Source organism: Dermacentor silvarum, chromosome 10 (genome assembly GCF_013339745.2).
Source record: "Dermacentor silvarum isolate Dsil-2018 chromosome 10, BIME_Dsil_1.4, whole genome shotgun sequence".
NCBI lineage: Eukaryota > Metazoa > Arthropoda > Arachnida > Ixodida > Ixodidae > Dermacentor > Dermacentor silvarum.
The window spans coordinates 75,358,156-75,382,514 of NC_051163.1; the positions used below are offsets into that span (position 1 = coordinate 75,358,156).

Below are 24,359 nucleotides of genomic sequence, written 5' to 3' on the forward strand. Positions count from 1 at the left end.
GTCACCGCCGCGTTTATGTGTCGCCGAGTTTGCTCGCCTTCGACCAGCCACCGCGACGTATGTGACACTGACCTCAGATCCCGCTGTTTATGACGGCGACTACGTCATCTCTGCTTCCCTAGACGCTCTTTTAACAAGGCTTGCAGCTCTCCCTCACTCCGTTGTGACTCTTTCTGCGAACCGGGCATGTATCCCTATTCTGAACTTTGGACGCACACTACAGTTTCTTCCCGAAGGTATCACGCTGGGAAGCATAGCGCCTTCAGACGCACACTACCCTCTGGCCTTTACTATCGATGCTCCCCAGTCTTCTGGAAGCCCTGACATCAGCACTTCATTTGACGCACATTTTGACGCAATGATTGCCCCAGAACTTTTGGTTGCTCAGTCTGACGACCTTCGTCGCTTGCTAGCCGCTTACAGAGACGTTTCTGATTTTGCTTCGCTCCATCTCAGCCAGACAAAAGTTGTGACTCATCGCATTGACACCGGGAATACCAGCCCCATCCATAGGCGTCCTTACCGAGTGTCTGCGACTGAACGGCGTGCAATTCAAACGGAAGTCAGGAAAATGCTTACAAAGGGCGTCATCGAACCATCTGCGAGTCCTTGGGCGTTCCCTGTGGTGCTCGTCAGAAAAAAAGACACCTGGCGGTTATGCGCCGACTATCGGCATACAAACAAGGTTACTAAGAAGGACGTGTACACTTTGCCGCGATTTGACGACGCCCTCGACTCTTTGCATGGCGCACAGTACTTTTCTTCTATAGACCTGCGGTCCGGTTATTGGCAAATCAGCCTGTATAACACCCGATGGGCTCTACCAGTTCAAACGTACGCCATTTGGCTTGTGCACTGCCCCAGCAACATTCGAAAGAATGATGGACTCCTTCTTTCGAGGTTTCAAGTGGTCTGCTTTTCTCTGCTATCTCGATGAAGTAATTTTTATCGCCTACGTTCTCCGCTTCGGCCGCCGCGAGATCACTGGGCTTGGGAATCTTGTCGATGCTACAGGTATACGGCCTGACCCTGCCAAAGTTAGCGCCGTCGCCAACTTTCCCACACCTCGATCTGCTCAGGACTGCTGTTCCTTTTTTGGCCTGTGTTCTTATTTTCTGCGGTTTGTGAAACATTTTGCAGAAATAGCACGGCCCCTCACCTGCCTTCTTAAAAAAGACGCGACTTTTTCTTGGGGTCCTGAACAAGCGTCCGCCTTCTCACAGCTGATTGGACTACTGACATCCTCACCAGTGTTGGCTCCCTTCGACGACTCTGCTGCCACAGAAATCCGTACAGATGCCAGTGGCCACGGAATCGGCGCACTTCTAGGCCAACGCCAGCATGGCCAGGACTGCGTTGTTGCTTATGCCTAGTCGCCTTCTTTCCTCTGCTGAGCGAAACCATTCGATCACAGAGATGGAGTGTCTCACTCTTGTTTGGGCCATCGCCAAATTTCGCCCTTACCTCTGCGGCCGACCCTTCACCGTCATTACTGACCACCATGCTCTCTGCTGGCTGTTTTCTCTCAAAGATTCCACTGATTCCAATGTTCTAGCTTCACAAATGCACTGAAGAGATGCGTTCACATGCGGGTGCTTGCCACGTTACAGCCGACAGAAAGAAACTGCAGAGGCAGCCAAAATGATTGACACGCAGACGAAGGTTCAGGAACTATGAACAAAAGTTTATTTACAAATATGACGATACGACAGACAAGAGGAATGTATTTGTCGCGGCATTTGTCACAAGTAAGACGCGGTGCTCGAAGGGATCATCGGGCGGTATCATGTGATTTCGAGATCTGAAGGAAATCATGCTATCCTACCTCTAAAACAACCTACACACAGTTTTCTTTTATGTTCAGGAATAGCAGACTACCAAGATCTTGTCAATTTTTGTTATATTGAATACGAAACTTGAAATAATCCAGCTCGGGCGGCGCAATATGACGTCGTAGGTATTGTGCGGTATTGTTCTGTATGTGCATGTCTTGTCACAGATTGTCACATAGCGAGTCCGAGCAAAAATTCAGAACGCGAAAGAAGAATCTGACGTTATAGTTGAAACGTATTGAGAGGACGCCTGTGGCGTCACGCACAGACTGCTAGCGAAATTTCGAAAACTATTGTGGACTGGCACACCTAACTGTGTGTTGAAAAAAAAAAAACACCACTCTGTGTGTCAATAACGCACTGTAAAAAAATTGCCGGACGATCCCTTAAACGAAACAACTCTAGGTGGCATTAAGAATGCTTCGCCCCACGTGATGTTCTTGGCGGGGACTGTGAGCTCATAATTGTGTCGAGTTAAGTAATTAGCCAAGCGCCTAGCAAGTGCGCGTGCAGGCACGGTGTAGTAAACGGGCTGATATAGTGCTGCGCGACCACTGGCACTTATCGTCATCATCATACACTTAATATGCCAGAGTTATAAACTAAGCAGGAATTGCACAATCTTGAGATACTCTACATTCAAGAGCACACTGTACATTCATGCGCACACATCTGTAGTGTAACTAATGAGTACCTTTGACCACTGGCACTTAACATAATCATCATCATGATAATTATAAACACCATTCTTAATATTCCAGAGTTACTAAGGAGGAATTGCACAATCCTGAGATATTCTACATTCAAGAGCATACTCTACTTTCATGCGCTCACATCTGTAGCGTAAATAATCGGTACCTTTCATGCACAGAGTTCTTCCGTATTGCAATATCATTCGTCGGGCATATCGCCGAATCGACAATCCTTTGCAGAACGGTTGCTGCATTTTCTTGACTGCAGTCAGCGGAATTTACTAGCTTAGATGTCGGATATCACGGCAGTGAGGACTGTCCACAGCTATGTAATATTCAGGGCATCCCTTTGGAGTTGGCTGGTTCTGCGCCTGGAGACATGCGTTATTTGCTCTCTGGATTTAAACTATCACTCGGGAATATTGTCCCTATACAGAAAAGAGAAAGAGACACCGATAGCCTGCGCCCAACTCATTCCACAACGCATTCGCACAGCTACGCTGATACCGCTTGTGGTCGCCGCAATGTCTGGTTAGACGTGAGCTCAGTTTAGCACTCAATAGGTTTTAAATATCCAGCTTAATGTTTGCTAGATGCGCACTGTCCAATTGAAACGCTTCCTTTCTACACTCAGCTGAAACAACATCATGCGGACTATAGCTTATGGGTATAGTCTTGAAACTACGGTACCTCTCAAACATCGGATAGACGAATGTTGTGTCACAGTTTGACACAGTGAATCCAGCACATGTGTTTAACATCGTTTTGCGAAAGAACAATGGAAAGAAACACTGCACTTGCTTTAATAATTTGGTGTTCATCATGTATTCTTAAGCAGTAAACATGTCCTCCTCCAAATCGGTCGTTCTGATATCGCGGCTACTTCAAGCTTGATGTTGATATTCATTCTTTGATACGAGGTTAGTTTGTTGGTTGATAATATGTGGTGAAGGCGCATCGCATTACGAGCGATACGCCATGAATCGGGTGGCTTGATACAAAGTAATCATGATACAAGAGCAGTCATAATTTTGCTTTTCTTGCTTGAAACTCTTCTTCTCCTCATTTAATTTGTGCTTGATAACACGTGTCACATGGCAACGTTAGACAAGAATGAACAAAAGCTGAATCAGGTAACAGTTGCTGATGTAGCAGAAAAACTGTCCGAGAGACAATCGTGGGACATGACAAAAGACCAGTATCTTTCCATTCAACAACCGTCATGTATTATTACTATATATATAGGTCCAGTTTTTTATCGTCGAACCTACGCAGTCAGAAGAAGTATGCCATGGTGGCGTCTAAGTTATATAAAAAAATGCCGCGCGTAGTCTTCAAAAGCAGTTTCTAGGGTGTATACATACTATTTTTTTTTCGCTTCACTAATGATGGTAATCTTGGTGAAATGATGGCGATATGTGTGATTTCGACGAAGTGAGTAGCGTGATAGAAGCTATCCTATAGGCGTGCTGAATTACGTTTAGTAATGCGCATCTAAGCGTGATGATGGCGCCTACGTGTGAAATGAACAGCTGAGTCCTACGAGCGAGACGTGGCTGCGAAACTACGGTTTTTTTCCTTGGCGACCTGCCCGTTCCGTTGACTTGTAAACATCCGTTGCATACGCGACAGCAAACAGAAAAAAAAAAGAAAGCGTTTTTTTTTATGCAACGAGTCGTTCTGACAGCACTTCTATTGTGTGTATTGTTACGAGAATATTGTTATCGCGACAATATTAAAAGCACCATAGTGTAATGGAAATGCCAGAGGTTTGCGACAAACGCGTGACGTACGAGGGTAGGCTGCACAGCATCTTCTTTTCGCTCTACGAAGAATAGGGTCGGGAGTGACCACTCTTTCCTAATTAGCTACAATATCCGATAATTCTCGTAATACCTCAATGGATGTATTTTGACTCCGTTTAGACATGGGCAAAGTGAACGAACTCCACATGGACGAGTCAACCAACATTATCAGGTAGTACGAGAAGTGTAAAAATGGAGTTAAATATGGCGTAAGCATGCTGTAAGCTCCTCCCCCTCCGTTTGAGAAACAAAAATGGTTGTCAACACTTCCTCGTGATCACATTGTTCGTGCCCGTAAGGCGGCGTTCACGGTCCGTCTTATTCCTAATGTTGCTAGTTAAGGTGAACTATATAGCTTGACCGAAGACGTATCACCCTTTACTATATACCGTGCTATCGGGGACGTGGACGGCAGTGGCAACACTGGTATAGTGACACCTTGTGGCACTTTGTCCAACTGCAAGATGTTCTAAAAGTCGTTAACTAATTGATTATTTCTTTTGTTCCGTGGTGTTGTCTGTGAAGGAACATAGAAATGAATTGTTGACGAATAGGTAGCCACTAACGCTTTACAATGGCAGTTATGTAGAACATGGTAGGTCACTAACAGTAATAGCTCAGTGTCCCTCTGGAGATTGCGCCACTAACACGGCGCCATCTCACTACAATACTCTCGTCTGCACCTTCGGCAGCCCGGTATTCCGTGAAGGGTAATAAGTCATACGGGCAAATCGAAAGTTCTCTAAAACTCTCTAAATACATTACTGTTCAATTTTAACCGAAGCACACATCGGTAGACACTTTCGGAAAAGAAAAAAAAAAAAAGAAAAAAAAAACGCAGAGTTTCGCAGCTGTGGTCTCTCGGAGAGCTCCCGCGTTGAATGCCGTTTGGTGGGACACTTCCGTCACGTGACGGCACGTGACGTCACTATCACGTTCAGTCTTTCTCCAGCTGGAGCTCATCGCTTCCGCGTGCGATGGCAGCTCGAGCGCCGCGTAGCGGTCGTCGCTACTCTCACACGAACAGTCTTCTCGTTGCTCTATAGGCTGTTTCTACACAATGTTATCCCTCCAAAAGTTGAGGTCGACGTCTTGTATGCTACCACAGGAAACCCTCGGGTTGCTGCGAAGAAAAAAAAATAAAAGGAGGAAAGGACAGTGGTTAGAACAAAACGCACAATTTCGGGTAGTATTTATGTAGTACCTATGGTAACACTGCAAAGTCATACGCCATGTCCAGATAGCTAACTAAATAGTAATGACACATTGCCAGCTAGTATTCAGCTCAGCTGAATATACCAGAATTCTAGACGTGGGTAGGCCATGTAATGCATTAGGCAGATAAGTGGTGGTCTATCAGAATGATAGAACGGGTGCCTAGAGAAAAAAAAAAAAAGCCCAGTCGAGGACGGCAGAGAACTATAGGTGGTGCGATGAAATTAGGAAATTTGCAGGCATAAGATGGGGGTCTGTTGGCGGAAGATACGGGTAGTTGAAGATCGCTGGGAAAGGCCTTTTTCCTGCAGTGGGTATAAATAGGCTGATAATGATGATGCTTTAAAAATGTCTATCTCTCTCTCTCTCACACACACACATACACACGCACAAACACGCACGCACGCACGTAGCAGAACCGTGGGGGAGGATGAGTTACAATAGTGAGAGAGAGAGAGAAAAAAAAGGACGTAGTTCAAGCGATGAGTAGTTAGCAAGATTAACTTGCGATTGCTCGTTCGGCACCAGCTGTCTGTAACCGAGTTCCTTGCAGACTTTCATGTGTCCTTCCTTTTAGGGCACGATTAATTTGCTTCAGTGCTCGGCCACAAAGTCCGCTCTACCCCGCCCGAAGCCAGCGTGAGCAGAAATGGCCGCGCACGTGGTCTGCACCGCAATCACGTGGCGGCCTCACGGACCGCAACACCGTGAGGCCGGACACGCTGGCGCGCTCGAGACTGCAGTACTTCAGCGCAGGCTGCGGGAGAGTAAAGGACTGACACCGCGAGCGATGATTGCGCCACTCGCGTGACCCCGTACGAGAAAAGAAACGAAACATTATCCACCCATGCCGGCACTTGTTTCTGGCGGAAGGTGGCGCTCCCGTAGTGGCGTCACAGCCTCCCTAATTCGCGCGCAGATTTTCTGACCCCGGACCCCGGAAAACAACGGGCGGCGACCGTGCAATTTGAAGTGCTTTGTCCGGCGCTTGAACGTGTGCGCTCCCCTGTAAGCAGGTAGAGGTCGCCGGCAGAAGCTGTAAGGAACTCCTCACTTTCTGCCAGTCTGCGTTCACGGCGAACTGGTTCAGTGAGGGTTATAGTTCCGCATAGTTGTGATCCGCGGCTAAACCATACGTTTGGTGCGTAGGGCAGCCGAGTAATCAAAGTTACATCGCAGGTCAACATCAAGTTAGTTTAGTGTGGCGAACTATTTTTTTAAACGCTCTTATCTAAGAGCGTTTGTAAGAGGGCTGCAAGAGGGCTGTTTGTGAGAGAGCTGGGTATTAAAGAGGGCAATGGAGGGCGAAGACACTTTTTATGGCGGTTTGCTAGGATTTCGGAGTACAGTCGAACCCGGCTATATTGAATCTGAAGGGGATCACAAGAACGTTCGATATATAATTATTTCGATATATAAAACAAAAACATTTTATGCAAAAAAAGGGGATTTCACTGCTGTTCGTTATAGACGGTAATTCCTTATATGTGGATTCGATATATCCTGATTCGATTGTAATCAACTGAATATTTTTATTTTTCGGCCACAAGCGTTTCTCCTTGTATATTACAATGTATATATCTTCACTGCGTTTCCGTTAAACGCTTCTACGTCAGATAGCGCTGGCACCGTGTATTTTGACGTTGTTCTATCCGTCTTCCTGCACCATGATCATCATGAACACCTTCTAACCAGCCCATGGCTCCATTCGTGATGACGCTAAAACTTTTGACATTTTAGAACTGTAATATAATTTACAAATTTAGCCTAATCAACGTCGCAATTTGTTTAACAACTTTTTTTTTAACTGGTTAACCTGCCTGCCTTTCATTAAATCATTTTCTCTCTCTCTCTCTTTTAACTGTTGTCGTCAGTGTAGGCATGCTCTTGCCGTGGGATTTGTGGAGCCTGGTGAAGTATTTAACATCAACCTATGTGACACCTTTAAGGTACTGAAAACACCAAACTGCATCTCCTTATATGCACTAAAAGAGTCATCATCATCATCATCATCATCATCAACATCATCATAATCAACTTATATTTTATGTCCACTGCAGGACGAAGGCCTCTCCCTGCGATCTCCAATTACCCCTGTCTTGCGCTCGCGTATTCCAACTTGCGCCTGCAAATTTTCTAACTTCATCATCCCATCTGGTTTTCTGCCGACCTCGACTGCGCTTCCCTTCTCTTGGTATCCATTCTGTAACCCTAATGGTCCACCGGTTATCCATCCTACGCATTACATGGCCTGCCCAGCTCCATTTCTTCCGCTTAATGTCAACTAGAATATCGGCTATCCCCGTTTGTTCGCTGATCCACACCGCTCTCTTCTTGTCTCTTAACGTTAGTCCTAAGATTTTTCGTTCCATCGCTCTTTGTGCGGTCCTTAACTTGTTCTCGAGCTTCTTTGTTAACCTCCAAGTTTCTGCCCCATATGTTAGCACCGGTAGAATGCAATGATTGTACACTTTTCTCTTCAACGACAGTGGTAAGCTCCAGGTCAGGATTTGGTAATGCCTGCCGTATGCACTCCAACCCAATTTTATTCTTCTGTAAATTTCTTTCTCGTGATCAGGGCTCCCTGTGAGTAATTGACCTAGATAAACGTACTCCTTTACAAACTCTAGAGGCTGACTGGTGATCCTGAATTCTTGTTCCCTTGCCAGGCTATTGAACATTACCTTTGTCTTCTGCATATTCATCTTCAACCCAATTCTTACACTTTCTCGATTAAGGTCCTCAATAATTTGTTGTAATTCGTCTCCATTGTTGCTGAATAGGACAATGTCATCTGCAAATCGAAGGTTGCTGAGATATTCGCCGTTGATCCTCACTCCTAAGCCTCCCCAATCTAAGAGCTTGAATACTTCTTCTAAGCATGGAGTGAATAGCATTGGAGAGATTGTGTCTCCTTGCCTGACCCCTTTCTTGATAGGTAACTTTCTACTTTTCTTGTGGAGAACCAAGGTAGCTGTGGAACCCTTGTAGATGTTTGCTAAGATATTCACGTATGCCTCCTGTACTCCTTGATTACGCAATGTCTCTATGACTGCTGGTATCTCTACTGAATTAAATGCCACTAAAAGAGTACAGGCGCCTGAATGAGCATTTTCTCTGACATTCTCCTGGGGAACAACGCGTAGTGCAGTCCTCATTAGTCTTCCTTAGACACGAGTAGCGCAAAGGATGTGCAGCCAAGTAGTAAGCTTTGCTGCAGTGCCCCAGCGCAGCGCGGTGAAGCCCTCTTTGGAGTGAGTTTTCAGGTCCACCCCTTGCGCGGATAATATGGTAACGAGGAAGGAACAGCTGAAGTCACGAGACAGTTGTTCAGCCCACAGAGTTGCCGAGCTCTGTGGCCAAATAAAGAAGAGGAGGTAGTGTTAGGTACTCGCAAGACGAAGCCAAAGAAATTTCTGCTAGACTCGGCGACATTTTGCTTCCTCAGACTGGTCGGCACTTCGCAATAATGTCAGTGACTGTAGCGCAGTTATTGAACAGCAATACACCAGCAATAGAACAGCGTTGTTAGCAATTCTCTTTAGAATATCGGTGACCTTGTCCGTAATGGCAACTTGCTGCAAAGGGGCCAAGGTATTCTGAGCGTAGGCTATGTAAGGCTCATTAGGCGTTTGTGCCCGGATGGCGAGTCCTTTAAAACGCCTTGTCCTGCCTTTGTTCCTTCTTAGTGTGCTGTCACTGTTGGCGCTTCATCTTTAGCGAGTCCTTTCTTCGTGGCACGCTGACGACCATCTGGCTGCGGTTCGCATAAGATACCTGCGGTTCGAATATGGTACTCGTTTACTTGGACAATCATTTTCGATGATTTCTGGTACAATTTTATTGTCTCTCTGTTCTGCGGCAGTTCTCCTATGCTGCAGCCACTAGTTGATTGTCTCCGCGACAGCTGTGGACCGTCCACGCTAAACACTGTGCGAAGGCGTCGCTGCTTTTGCCCTGGTGAGCGCACGAGAGTCTTCCTCCGGCGGGACGAGAGAAAACTCCAGGGTCACTTGATGACCAAAATCAGAGTAACACGCAGGGGTCATACACATCTGCGACTCGCGGAGGTCGCGGGACCGATCGCAAATGGTCGCTTTGATTGGTAAGCGACTGATTTGGGTCAGTCGCTGGCTGTTCGAGTGGTCACTCACGGCGACTGTTGTCGCAAACCTACTGAACCAATCGGCGGCACAGGAGCCGGACGTCCGCATAACGTGACGCTTATTTTACGTGGTGATGAAGATGCGAGAAGGCGCGAACGGCATCAGTCGCGAGACATTTCGGTGTGGCGACTCGCAGGTCGCGTCTGCCGGTGTGAACATCGGTGTGAACATTGGTCGCCAGACGCGATCGGTCGCGCGACGTCTATCAATCGTCGGTGTGAATGCGCCCGCATTGTTTTACAACGCCAGTTCCAACGCTCGCACCTATGCTGAAGCGAATTTACTCTTCGAGGTTGGGGTGTCGGCGAGCCACTCGCTAATCCAGAGAAAGGGCCCTGGGTACCGAAGAGGTGCAGCCTGTCTACCCTCCCCGGTTGCTTATACTAGCTGTGGCGTCGTTATACTGAGCACAAGGTTGTGGCTTGAATCCCGACACGGAGACGAAATGCCACATTCCGATAGGAGACGAAGTGCGAAAAGTCTGGTGTAGTTAGATTTAGGGGCATGTTAACGAACCCCAGGTGGTCGAAATGAATCCGCAGCATTCCACTGTGACGTCTCTCATAACTCACCGCGCAGTTTCAGGACGTTAAACTCCACAATCTACGAGTAACTTTCTGTTTTTCCAAGGATATAACTTAGGAAGTTGCTGTTGCAGCGGAAATTATTCGTTCTTAACAAGGCAGGGTGCTGTAATCCTCGACATTCGGTGATCATGCGAAAGAGCCAGATGCCGTATCAGATTAACCGAAAAATCGAAATCTTTTTCTTTTTTTATTCTCATTCCTTACTTCCTGCATACGAGAGAGCGAGCTCGCGCGACAGCGTCGGCAGAATTGAGGTTGCATTCGATTCGGCCTTCCGAGGCATCTCAGGATTTTTTTTCTTCTGTTATTTTTTTTTTCGCTCTCATCGCATTGCACCCTCACAGGCAGCGAGTGGATTCTTTCGAGTCAGGTTCTCACATCACCTAAAAAAAAAAAAAAGTGACGGTAAGAGAGTGTTTGAGAGAAAAAAAGAAACGTGGCTTCGACCAACGATACATCAGGATGCGTTTAACAAAGCTTATAAGAAAAAAAAAAGAACAAGTAAAAGCAGAGAGACGTGAATCGGAGGGGCAGCCGCGACCTTTCTGGCGCATGCTTGCATATTTCCGTATCCTCGACGGTCGGTCGGCGTCGAGCGTTCGAACCGCGCCTGAGTGAAGCGCACGTAAACGCGCCACGCAAGAGCAAAGGTCGCGCCCTCCCATGGCGACCTCGGCCCACCGGCGAGTCGAGTCTAGGTATCCGTAAAATCTGCACGTGGGGACTCGCATCGTTGCTGCCTGCTGCTGCTGCTTGTTCGCGCATTTCCAGCAATGCGACGCGCGTGTCCGACATTTCACACTCGTCTTTCCGGTCAGTAGTGGCGTGGCGCGCGGCCCGCTAAGCGAGTCTGCCCGCAATGCGTGGCGGGTTCCTCGAGCGAGAATTTTGCCCTTTTTTTTCCGAGTTCAGTCGCTCGTACGGAGAAGAATGCTCGCGACTAGAAGATACGGCGCATCGAAAGCACAGAAAAGCGTGTATTATACGATTTTTGGTGAAGAGCGGCATTGGATCGCACGGATTGTTTTTGTTTTGGTTTGTTTTCGTTTCTCTCCTTTGTGTAGCTGGTCTACGGGCTGCCGCGCGCAGAAAGTGAAAAAGGCGTGAAGAATCACCGGGGCGCTTCTCTGCCGCAGCTGGGCGCTTGGGCGTGAGCTGCTTGCGGCGGCCTCTAAATTCAATGAAACAAGCGCGCCTTTTGTTTATCCACTCTGTTGAATTATTTGTTGCAAGACGCGGTGTCTTTCATGCATTCTTTGGTCGTATATCTCGAGCCCTCTCCAGCTCCTATCCGCAATGGCGCACAGTGCTTCTTCCGTATCTGAAGGCAAAAGACTCGTGTGCTCGATTGTGGGCACGATGATTCTCTTCTGTAGTGCCATGCGATTATACTCAACTCCTGTATTCTATCTCTTTCATAGGGAAGCAGGGTAACAGTTTCAGACTAGAAAACTGGCGAAAATCTATATTTATTCAACCTGTCTTCCTTTTCCACCCGCTTCATCTGTCTTGCTTGAGCCTTTAGGTTCATGAGACGGAAGCCGACCGCTGAATCGACTTTAACAGAGCGGTTGTTTACAAAGCATTGACGCCTTGCGCAGCCGCTTCGTTCCTTGGGGGATGATACCACAGGAACGGAACTAGATAACACATATGCGACTGCAGAGTGCAAATGGGAAGTGAACGTTGGAAGCCGAACTATACAGGTTGACATTTACGAAGAACAGGAGTTCAACGTGTGTAATTCTGCAATGCTCTTCTATAGGCTACATACTCTGACGCAGTCTGGAAGAAAATTAGGGATCCCCTCTCCACTTTCGGACACAATGTAATAGTCTTAACATAAACATCCGTGTCGAAGATACTCAGACCGTGGCCACATCCGTCACTGGCACAAAAAGTGATTCGTCCACTAGTACAGTTCTTGAAGTACACCGGTTTGAGAGAGCGCTTATTGTGCTCCTGTGCATCCTCCCACATGCACTCAGTGCACACTCTCTTTCCCTTACCCCCCAGGTGTAGGGTAGCAAACCGGACGCTCGTCTGGTTCACCTCCCTACCTTTCCTAATCTTGCTTTCTCTCTCTTAACGTAAAGAAGTGTACTCACAGGAAGGGGTCGTAGACGTCTAGCACCTTCCTGGTGATGAACCGCGTCGTGTCCGAGTTCTGGCAGATGATTTTGGCCAGCGAGGCCTTCCTGATCTGTGCCAGCTGGTCGGGCGTGAACCGCACCACCGTGTCGCCGTTCTCGTGCCAGAAGCGGTCGCAGCGCCGAAGCCGCTGGAACTGGAATCCCAGCAGGCAGCTGAACGTCGGGCCAACCACGGCCCCGGCCAGCGGGAACTCCGACAGTCCGCCCGTGAACACGTCGACGTCCTCCACATCGCGGTAGACTCCGGCGATGGCCCGGAGTGTGTTGCGCGGAATGTGGCCCTCCAGGTCGGACCAGGAACGGGCGCGCGTCAGCCCGCAGAAGGCGCGGTAGTCGTTGTACGTCCTCAGACCATGGTCACGACCTCGCTGTAGATTGATGGCGACCAGGTCGAGACCGGAGAAGGGCACGGTCTTGGACTCGAAAAGGTGGTTGGTGACCATTTCGGTCACGTGGTTGTCGAAGTTCTCCATTGGCGTCGAGAGAAGGCCTCGCAGCAGCTGGTCCAACCTGTCCCTACGGTACAGGGTCTGGCTGTTGAAGAACGCGTCGGTGAGCTTGAGGCCTCCCAGCTCGTCGTACGCGGGTCCTACCAGCTTCAGCACCGGGGGCAGTAGCGTGTGGCCGAAGCGGAACGCAGCCGTCGCGAATTCGTTGAACGATCCGACGTCGCAGTTGGGGTCGTATCCACTGTAGTATCCTTCGTCGAGGAGGTGCAAGCCCCAGTGGCTCACGGACTCCCAGCCCAGTGTCCGCGGTATGAACTCGGAGTAGACGATCCGCTGGTACATGGCGCCGACGATGCGTCTCGCTTCTTCGAAGAGGCGGTCGTCGTTCCAGTGAGGGTTCAGGCTCTGAAGTGCGCGGGCCACGCGGTTGTGTTCCCTCGACATGATGGTGTGCATTGAGGTGAGTCCGGGCTGCTCGCTGACGCGCGTGTCTCCAGCTATGAAGCAGCGGCCGTTGGACGAGATGCAGTCCGCAGCGCCGTCCACTTCGGACAGCAGTGGCTTGAACTGCGGTCCGGCGGGGTGTGCGCTCATGTTCAGCAGACCACCGCGGAAGATTCTGAGCTCTTCCCTGGCGCAGTCGTCCGAGCCGTATACGGTCGACAGATCCATGTACCCCGTGACCTGGTTTATCTGTTCCCTGCTTCCGAGAGTCCTCTGCCCTGACATGGACCTAGTGAAGGGCAGGCACTGGGGGATGTTGGGATTCTTCCGACTGACGCTAGGGAAGTGCGGGTCGTTGGTCGGGATGGGAATGGGGAAGCACTCCTTGTTGATGCGACGCGGCGAGTCGCACGCTCGGCAACGCAGCGTCTCGCCGTTGGGGCCTTCGGCAAGCGGCGTGTGCGCGATGTCGTGGTCGATGAACTGTCCCAACTGCATGAGCATCATGGTGTACCGCTGGTGAGGGCGGCTGGAGTCTCCGTGAACAGTGAAAGAGACCAGTCGGGGACTGGGAAGTGGTGTTCCGGTGACACTACGCGAACGCGGCGCAGACACGCCGTCTTCGTACAAGCCTGGCAGGACTCTTCTGAAGCTGTTTCCCACTTTGCCCAGGTTAGGCCGCCTGAGGTTGTTACAGCGGCCGGAAAGTGTCCTGAATGGCGTCCTTTGGTCGCAGGGACCCAGGGTCTCTTCCTCGCAGGCGGCCGGTTCCTCGAACTCTGTGGCGAACTTGGACAGGTCGACCTGCCTGAGTGCCGGAATGACGTCTTGCCTGCTCTCGCCCTTTTTCATTGCCTTGAGCAGGCGCCTCGTAGCCAGCTCCAGAGCCTCGGACTGGTTGTGTATGCTCCTGGAACCCGCCGTGGCCCTCATGAAACCACCGCGGCTGTTGAACCTGCCGAACTGGCCTCCCTGGGACGCCGCCAGATCGGCGAGCGCATCCTGAAGAACCGAGTCGGGTACGTTGAGCAGCCTCGACCCCTCCTGCCAGGCGTCCAGGTCGACGTTCGTCAGGAGCCTGTCCTCGCACGACATGAGGTTGTTGAGCCACGGGTCCGGAACCCTCATGGTCCGCGGCTGCACCACTCCTCCGCCGGACCTGAGGAACACGTTGTCGCAGAGGACGCGAGCGAGGCTTGTCTTTCGCAGTTCGCGCAGCTGGTCCTCGGTAAAGGACGACGGCTGGTTGGCGTTCTCGAACCAGAACCTGTCCGAGACGCGCAGGTGCCGGAACTGGTGGGCGTAGATGCAGGCGAGCGTGGGACCGACGAGGCCGCCTTCGACGGGAGTCTCGGCCAGGGCAGCTGGCAGCAGGTCGACGTCGTGCACGGTGGGGTACAGCTGGCTCAATCGGAACGCGGCGTCCGAGCTCATGACTCGCGACAGGCCGTCGAAGTCGTCGATGGTCCGCAGGCCGCAGAACTGGCGCCAGCGGGTGTAGCCTGCGAGGCCGTGGTCCCGGCCCTGCTGGATCGCAACGGAGGTCAAGTCTATGCCGGACTCTGGAAAAATGAGAAAAAAAAAGTTGGCGCAAGACATCAACGGGCGTCAAGCACTGCGCACACATCGTCAGTAGACGAACTAATTCGATCGGGTCAGCGAAAGCCCATATCTCAAATGCATACAACAAAGAGTGCCCTGTGCCTATTGTACCACTTAACTCGTTTTACCAACCTTCACATATTCACAGCCACCCGGGAATATGTCATTATTCGCTTGGTATTCGCTCTGATACTAAGATTGATGATACCGGTTGTCTGTTACAGTCATCGAAGGGTATATTAAGGTCCAATCAGCAGAGTGAGCAAATTGGGCTACAGTTGGTTCATGTTATTTTTGAAAACGCGCTGACATGAAAGAACAACTTGTCCTACAGCTTTGTCCTGTAAAGCTGTATGCTTGTCTCTGTTTTTAGTGTAGTACTTTCTAGTAAGCGCGTTCTCAAAGTTTACCGTTTAACTATCAAGCTTATGCATTCTAATTTCGCTCATTCATTTGTATGATATTTCAGATCGTCTTCGTAGTCGTTATCATTCCCTGTAATGCGAATATAGCACGGGAAACCCAGCTAAATTAAATGCCTCCCCCCTCTCCGAGTTTTTTCATGCAAGGCTATTTTAGCGCGCACCCGGCGAAGTGAACGATGTCGCGCGTTTTAAGAAAACAGGTCACACACAGAAACATCTCTGTCGCGTTTCTGGCACTTCGCGGCAACAGGTGTTGGTGTACGCCGCGCACAAGTTTAGCTGAATTATCTTGCTGGGCGTGTTCCAACAACGACTTGCTGCTCACCTAAAAAAAAAAAAAAAATGTCTCGCGCGGTTGAGCGCGCGTGTCACGTGACAATGCTTAGGTACGCTGCGGTACTCGCCGACAGACATGCGCACAAACAGTATCTTGTGGAGGTAAGCAAAAAGCTGGTTGTTTTGGGGCTCAACGCACGTTTTATTTTCGTAGCGTAAAATAGTAGTACTTGTATGTCTCGCTAACCGGAGAGGGGAGGGGGGAGGTGAGGGGAGAAGATGAGTTGGCCGCGGAAGCAGCCGGTATCGATGCCACGCCATCCTCGAGCCGAGGCGGACGCTCTAACATGAGGAAATGACCACCTGGTGTGAGTTTCAAGCAATACATTACTCGAAAACTGGTGGCCATAAAGGCTATAACATGCACTGCATGAAAACCTTCTGACACCGTGTAACGTTCCGTGCGCCATGGGCGTGTGCGAAGCATTGACCAGGCCGACATGGAGAAGGGCGAAAAACTGCTTGCGTCCTTTATTGCACTTGCTTATAAAGACACACCAAGAGCAAAGAGGGAGAAGTAAAGGGAAAGGGCACAGGATCTGCGTCGAGCACAAATAATGACGTGGGTTGCGCTGGTAAGCGTACTATCAGATCACGATTTACCCAGGTTTTCATCTGCAATCGGAAACGCCAAAACTTGTGTTAGTTCGGGCATTTACAACTCAGCGAGATTTCTTTATCAGCTGAGGGAACGAGAAACGAAGCTTGTCACCAGCGCGGAGTTCCCCACAACATTTATCATAGAAGGGACTCTGGCGATGTCTGGATATGATTGTTAGTATACATCTACCTGCTTGTGGCTATACAATCATTCTGGTAACACTACTTATACGCTTTTTTTTTTTTTTGTTACCGAGCATTCATAGTTTTCTAAACGCAGCAAATCAATTAGTCTCTGCGCACATGCGTAACCATTGCGACTGGTTGCGTTTATACGCAATATGGGGTTGGAGGCGATCACTTTGGAAAGTGACAAGGCCACTCGAAGCGAAAAGAACGTAGTTTAATTATGCAAAATCAATTTGCTGCCCGTCATTGCCACGCTGGGTGAACCACCACGATTCCAGCTCCCGTAGGCGATAGCGCCACGTTTCACTGTAGTAATATTTAAGATAAGATAAAAGATAAGTAATTTTAAAATGAAGAGACGAGTAAACGGATGAATGAATGAATGAATGAATGAATGAATGAATGAATGAATGAATGAATGAATGAATGAATGAATGGCCCGTGCATTATGACTGTGTGTGTTCTTCGACTTGCGTCGAGCGTCGAGAGTCGAGGACATTGGACGAGCCACAACGGCAAAAAATACGCAAAAAAATAATAATAATTTGAAGTACGTGACGTCGCGCTGACGCACCGGCGCTTACGTTTTGGCGCGAAATTGGAAGAAATGGATCTTCGACCTCTCATTGTATCTCCTTGTAATCGACTTGGGTACCGCGAAATTAAGGAAAACTTAGTTTTGAAAGAATACTTCATATCTATAACCTGATTTAGTGCTCTGTAGTGTCCCTTTAAAGCACGAATGCTTCTGTTAGAGGGAGATATACGACGAAGCTCGTTATGCATCATAGTTCCAATGCTTCTCTTAGGCAGCCCTGGAGGACTTTCTCTTGCGAGGAGCTTCAGAATTTCTCCAGCAGCTTTGTATAGCACGTTCGCCTCTATACGCCCACTGGAAAGGGGGGGTCTACGACTTCTATCGCCTCTGGGGACTCTCGGGAATTTTCTCGCTTAGCGTCGCTTTCACCTGGTTGTTTCTGTACTACATTTTTCTTCGTTACGACGGGACAGTCAGCAACGGAGTTGGACCCGGAGCACTGAAGATAAGAAAATGAGAAAACAGTGAACGTGCAAATCTGCCGTTTCTACCTTTCAGTATAGATACATGGCTCCTATCGGGAGTGAAAAACATGAAATTTAAGCGAGGCCTTCAGAACAACCACGTGACTATGACAGAGACGGCACTGCCTTTTCTATTTATAGTATAAGTACAGGAAGAAGAAAAAAAAAAAACGAAAAACGAAGCATAGCAAAGGTCGTACGTTCAACATACAAAAAAGAAAAAAAGTATAAGCCGTCAGCATAGGCGGAACTTCCAATTGACAGTCCTAAAGAATCGTAGATTGTTTGTTTGCTTCTTTCTTTCGTTTTTTCTTTATTTCGTTCTTTCCTTCGTTATTTGAAGAAGCTCATCCCTGCTGCCCATTCTGAAGTGCCATTGATATGACGATTTTTTTGTGTGTGTGTTTTAACGGCGGCGACTGCATGTTGCAGGAACTGTTCTCGTGGATTAGTTCCGTCGCTTTGACCCACGCGACAAACTATATACGGGTAAGAATATGAGACAAGTGCGGATGCACAACTGAATTTCCTCCGGCGGGGTTGTTCCCGACGAGTGATACGCACATGTGCTGCGATTAGCGGATACACTGCCACGAGAGAAGGCGATCGCTATAGAGTTGGTTACGGAAGAGCGCTATAACACAGAGAGTCGTCGGTTGCAAAGGAAACCGAGGTTACGAACTTATACCCCACGACGACGGAGAAATCGTAGCGAGGTGCCAGTGAGGAAGGCAAAGCGAAGGAGCAAACGCGTGCATGTTAGCTCAGCCACGCTCAACGCGCATAGCCCGCTTACTCCCCCCCCCCCCCCCCCCCCCCTTCCCCTTGCGCCACACAAACCTGATTTTGGTTTTCTCGGAAATTCCGCTACGCCCGAGCGAGACGATCGCGCACTGACTGTCCCTCAAAGGACGATGAGGAAACTGAGGCGCGTCTCGGGGGTGGCGTCGCGAACCGCAGAACACGCAGGTTGCATTCGCAATCCGCGTCGCGAACTACACGCTCGTCACTGCATACAGCTGACGGAGTCGTCTTCCCGCGCGCTATAGGGCAAGTCTTGCACTGCAAGCCAGAACCGTTTGTCTTCCAGGCAGCTATGGCGCGCGTACACTCGTCGTATCCATGGGCCGTTCCCTGCGTTGCGTCACAATTCACTGAGTAGGTGGAAGTGCGCGATCGAGCTACCTGTTTCTTGGCTGCCGCCCGCGTGGTACTGACTTGACATACACCGACGTGCGCGCGACTGCCACGTCTAAAAGACACGCGCGTGTACGCACGCACACACACGCACGCACGCACGCACTGAACGTCACTGGGGTCGCCAGTATATATAATGACTAACGGATGGCGTCGCCGTCTCGCGTCTTCTGTCGCGGGTGTCACGCGACCCTGTAGTAGTACGCTATCAAAACCAGAAGCAACGGTGCGTATGCGTCGCAGTCTCGAGATCAAGCGAGGCGGCACTGAAGCCCCGTTCACACTAGTAGGCCTATTTCCGGTCGCGCCACGTAGATTTTATGGGCAGCGGTCTCGTCGGCGACCGGAAACTTAGCGTCGCGCGAGCGGAAAAGAGCCCTCGTTGGCGCCGATCAGTCCGAGACGGATTTTCGTCGCTGGAAATAAATTAAAAAATTAAAACGCAGTCGCTTGTAGCAAGCCAATCAGAATGCGGAATTTCCGCCTTGCCGGCTATCGAAGGCTTTGCTTCCCATTTCCCACAGTGCGTGAGACCTGCATAATTTTTTGGGCCTACGCACGTACATATCAATACGATGATGTCACCCCACAAGAGACATCTCTTTTTTGGTGACGAGCCAAACGAAAGGATAGGCGCAACATACCAGCGTCAAGCCGCAACAAGACATGAGATGTGGGGTTGTCCTGCACGTACGAGGCAATCCGCAAGGCGCATCCTGAACGAAATACCTCGAGACATCCAGCCAGCCACATTGGATGATTGGATTCGACCTCTCCACATCAATCGCGAAGATGTTCCTAACTGTGGGCGAAGCTTGCCGAATTCGTCTGTCATGAAGATGAACCAGGCCATCGTCCCCTTGGGAACCGCCCGCACCGACGAGAACAACCAAAGGCGCTCATAGGGGCCTTTGTTTGTTCCAAAGGTCGTCCCCATGGGGGTCATTCACACACGCCTCTAATGCTTACGGCAATCGGGGCTGCTTCTTTTCTTTTTTTCTAATAAAGACATTACAAATCGAATCATACCAAATACTCTTTCACTAACCATGGATTCGAAACAAACCCGCGAGAAGTGACCCTGCCAGCTTCCGTGCACGGACAGCGCATCTCGCGAGAGTTCGCGGGCGGCAATGAACATTTTGTCGCGCCCGACGAGAGCGCCAGTGTGAACGCGCCTTCACAGCTGCGGTCGCTCGATCTCCCCCATAACGCAAGCGTCGTGTCCGGGGCTGGTTGATCGTTCGGGACGATACGGTAAAGGTGAAACTCAGCTGGGCGACCCCTTCTTCTAGTCTCTAAAAGCAGATCGCTGGCGACTTCATCTATACAGTGACAAGTACTGGCTAAATGCATATACGTACTGTATGGTATGAGAGCATAGCCAGACGTAATACGTAAGCGCACTGAAGCGAAACTGATGTTTTGCTTCTTATTCGCGATGCGCAACTTTAGATGATAACATCAGAGCGAGATACCTGCTCCTGCCTACTGTAAAGGGGGTGGAAACCTCGTCAAGCGCTTTCGGTATTTCTCTCCGACCTCCTCTATCTTGTTGCATTGATGGAAATGAAACTGTATTGCATTGCATTGTATTGTGCTGAAAAGTTGAGAGCCACGAGGTCTCTTATTGGTCCCGCGTTATGACAAATGAGCTTGTCTTGTGGAAATGCGCTGATTGCAACCGCAGGATATCAGTCTTGCATGTCACTGAGGCTTTGGCGGCGACGCCTATTACTTCCTGCTGCTGTGCTACGCGCGCCGGAATATGTCGCAGACAACAGAATAAGGCCATATTAGTTTGAACACTTCGCCACGAAATGTTGCCACCAGCGATGCATGACATCGCAAAAGCGTATAGGCAAGCTGCAAGTTTCCAAACAAATCGGCGTATACTACAGGCAAAACTGGCAGACGATTATGCAGACCCTGCTCTTCTTTTTTCGCCGTTCATCGCTTTGAACGATAAGTCACGTGACTACTGCCTACACATTCAGTGCGGTCCGTTGTTACAGGGAACGATTTGGTGTAAAGCACGTGCGAATTTTCTTTCCTCCTGTCACGCGCACAATCGTCCGGCTTTGCAGCAGATAACTTGTGGTTTGTGGCGCTGCCATTTTTCTGCATATCCCCAGTAAACTGTCCTTAGTTTGAAGCGCAAAGACAATCTATGTCCAACGCATTCAGGAAACTAGATAGATGATCGTCTTCCGGGTGAACAGACAATACTAGAACACCGTCGATACCCCCCGATCATGGGCTCAGAAGGCAGTGAAGGCACTTTTCCGCTTTCTGAGAACGTCTAGCTTGTGCGAGCGACTTTCACAGTGTCGTGCTGTCTGTGCTCGTCTCTCCAGCCCCCCCCCTCTCCCTTATTTCTCTTCTCCTTCTGAATTCCCCCAGTGTAGGGGCGCCAACCGGAATATTGACTGGTTAACATCACTACCTTCCTTTTAAATATCTCTCTCCGCAGTATATTGGCATAGCTTCAGCCGGAACCTGTGACCAGAGCGCCAGCAAAGAGCCTCACCGCGAAGTATTTATAAACGTTGGTTGTACGTGTAATTGCATTCACCTACGAATACTTGCATTGCCTTAAGAGAAAACCCAGGCTTTTAGAGCCAGTCGTAACTGTTTTCGCCCCCCCATAGGCTGTGGCGGCAAGCATTGCCGTACTGTTGTGACGTCCCGCGGTCGGCAGCTGGTCTGCCGGTACTAGCCTACCAGCAGGGGTTCCAGCGGCGCGCCGCGTCGTGCGAGTTGCGCAAGGGGTCGTGCGACGTCGCCTGGAATTCCAGACTGCGTGGCGGCGCCGGTGTAGGCGCCGGAGATTGCGGCGTTCGTGGAGCAGAAGAGAGAGAGGGGAGCAAATGAAGACGTGGGTTGCCCCCGCGTCCCGCCGAACGAGGGAGAGAGATCGATGATCGAGAAACGATGACACGCACGACGTGCGCCCGGAGAGGAAAACTCGATTCGGCGCCGTCTCGCTTTCTTTTCACCCCCCCCCCCCCCCTTCCGGCTTGTTTCACCGCTGGTTTGTTGCCTCATCGCGGTACGCCCTGACGAAAGTGGATGTGAAAGCGAGCATGAGAGAGAGAGAGAGAGGCGTTCCCTGCGCCCAGACGTGCGAGTCACGGGGTTAATCGAGCTCTCGGGGATTGACGGCGAAGGTTCATTAACGAGCTGGTCTGTAGGGAGCCGCGGGGGGTCCTTAATGGTTCAAGGTGGCTTATGACTCCCGCCCGGGCCCGGGGCAAAGTCTTCGATGTCTGGTTGCGCCATTGCGTCATGCCGAGGGCTTTGTCCGCAGATGTCGGCGCGAGGCGGTGATCCATTGCTCGAGGCTTTCTAAGCTGCAGTTATGTACGTGGTTTGCCGCTTCGGTTCAGACCATTTATTGCGGACAACGACGACCTCTTCTTGCGTTAATTCGACGTGGAATATGTTCGTGATACTTGTGGTTCTTTATTGTTGAGACGACGGAGACGGTTTCGGATAGGAAGGTAGTGTGCGCGGCGTTCGGCGTTCTTCGCCATTAGATGTGAACTTCGATTTGAATGCTAAATTTCTACCACAGTGATATCCGCCTGACGTACACGCAACTGTGTACTAGAGGGGATATAAAAACGTATTTTTTGAAGGCGTTGTGATGATACATACACGTTGGTGTATACGGGGGGCACAGATGGCTCACGCAATGCTCCTCAGGTAATGGTAATATGACCAGCAAGAGGACTGTGTTTCGCCAAGCTCCCGTTTGCTAGCTGCTGTCGCTAATGGCGGCAAAGGCCTGGGAGAAGGCGAAGAGAGAGTGAGAGGGTAGACGGCATTCACGTGCGTCTGGCGACGTTGCAAAAGTGGCCTGGAGGAAGTCACCGACGCAATTTGTGGTCCCGAGGTCTGCGTCTGGGCCCGCTGCGCTTTCGAGCGCTCCTTCTCGTGTTGCTGTTTCGTGACGTTGTTAACCGGGAAAACGTAAACTGCGTTGCGATTGTTGTCGTTCTTGTTGTTGTTGTTAAACACGTGCACGAACTGAGCGAAAAAAAAAAAAAAACTAAATCGAAGAACGAACGGCGTGCGCATCAACCGCAAACGCAGTGCGGTGGCAGAGAGGTCAGGCAACCTGCAACAGAAATAACCACTCCCGCTCCGGCGACGTCGTGCATCTTTCTTTCCTGCTTTCTTGAGGCCCTCGAAACCATCATACACGGGCCGGAGTAAAACGCAAGGAAAAGCCGGCATATTCCGAACCGCGTGCGCGGATGAACGCCGCCGGGCGCATGCGCGATGGTTCTTACGCTGTCGTGTTCACTCTCCTTGCGTCTCCAGCATCCGTGCCCCGGCCGTGTACATACATACATACAGACGTCTACGCAGCAGTGCTCGACAAGATTTCGCATCGGCACGCTGCAAGTGGTCTTCGGCGGTGGCTGCACACTGACGACCCGCGGGCCACCGCTGAAGACCCGGAAGCTGTCTTCCGTGACGTCTCTCCTCAGTCGTGCCGGCGCATCCGGACCAGACTGACTATTACGCGCTGTTCCGAACGTTCAGCCCACTCACCGCGGTTCCTTCTCTCTAGCTGTTCCAGCGAAACGTTGACTCGCGATCCCCCGCCGCTTTGCAACGTCTGAATCGCTTGTGTCAGCAGTGTGTGGCCGTGCTGCGCCGCTACTGCAGCAGCGTTTGACGATAGCGTGTTTCCACGCCTAGACAGACGTTCCTCGACGCAAACCGCTCTTTCCTTGTGTATTAAAAGGGATAGCTTTCTTTGAATCTTTCACCCGTTTTGTCGGTGGTCGGACTTTCACTGCCGATACAAAGGGACCCATGAATAGGGGACGGCGTGCTGTTCGCGTTGGGCGAAGAACGCGAACACTACATATAGCAGACAGACAAGAACCTTCGATGGGAACGGACAGTTCTCGCACAATTATTTCACGACTTCTGGGATGCCATTTGCGACGGCGAAATAAATATTTCGCCCGAATTTCATTAACCAGCCTCGGCTATAATTGCGGAGGTTTGTGCGGATAGCCAGTGAACGACAAATGCGAAGACATAATTCGGCGGCTTTGACGACGCGCCTTCGTGACGTCGTGTGACGAGTTGCGCCGTGTGTTTCGCGCGGTGGCTCACCTCTGTTTGAGGAGGCGAACATGTCCTGGGTCACGTGTCTCGAGACGAAGTTGTCCATCTTCTGGGCGTGCTGCATGAGGGCGCCGGCGGCGATCTGCTTGAGCCGCGTGTACAGCTCCTGGGGCCGGAACGCCGTCTCCGGCAGGCTGCCCAGCCGCTGGAACCGGCCCGGGTCGAACAGTTCCACCTGCGCCGCAGTGAGTAGGGATTGTCAGTGGCAGCTTCGACACTGCCGTGTTCCGGACCACTATTCTTTTTTTTTAAATCTTTTTTCACCGGAACTATAACCACGCGGCAACAGAGGACACAACGGGGAACGCACGCGCGACGCTGACTTACAACCATATGGTTGATTGCAGAGGTCTCAATACACTATAAGCACCGCTGAAGGAACCTTGGGACACACGTTTACGAAATGCCGGAGACGTAGACGGAAGCTGGTGGCATCTCATGGCTCTAAGCTCAG

At 50.3% G+C, this 24,359-nt stretch overlaps 1 protein-coding gene across 1 annotated transcript in view; it reads right to left on the reverse strand.

The window, feature by feature from the left end:
• Positions 1-1,663: 1,663 nt before the first annotated feature.
• Positions 1,664-24,359, reverse strand: part of LOC119466107 (probable oxidoreductase PXDNL) — a 47,001-nt gene continuing 24,305 nt past the window's right edge. The window contains 3 exon segments of the mRNA XM_037726591.1: positions 1,664-5,452; positions 12,406-14,905; positions 23,894-24,080. Of these exon segments, the coding sequence (XP_037582519.1) occupies positions 5,383-5,452; positions 12,406-14,905; positions 23,894-24,080 (2,757 nt within the window). The 3' untranslated portion in view covers positions 1,664-5,382.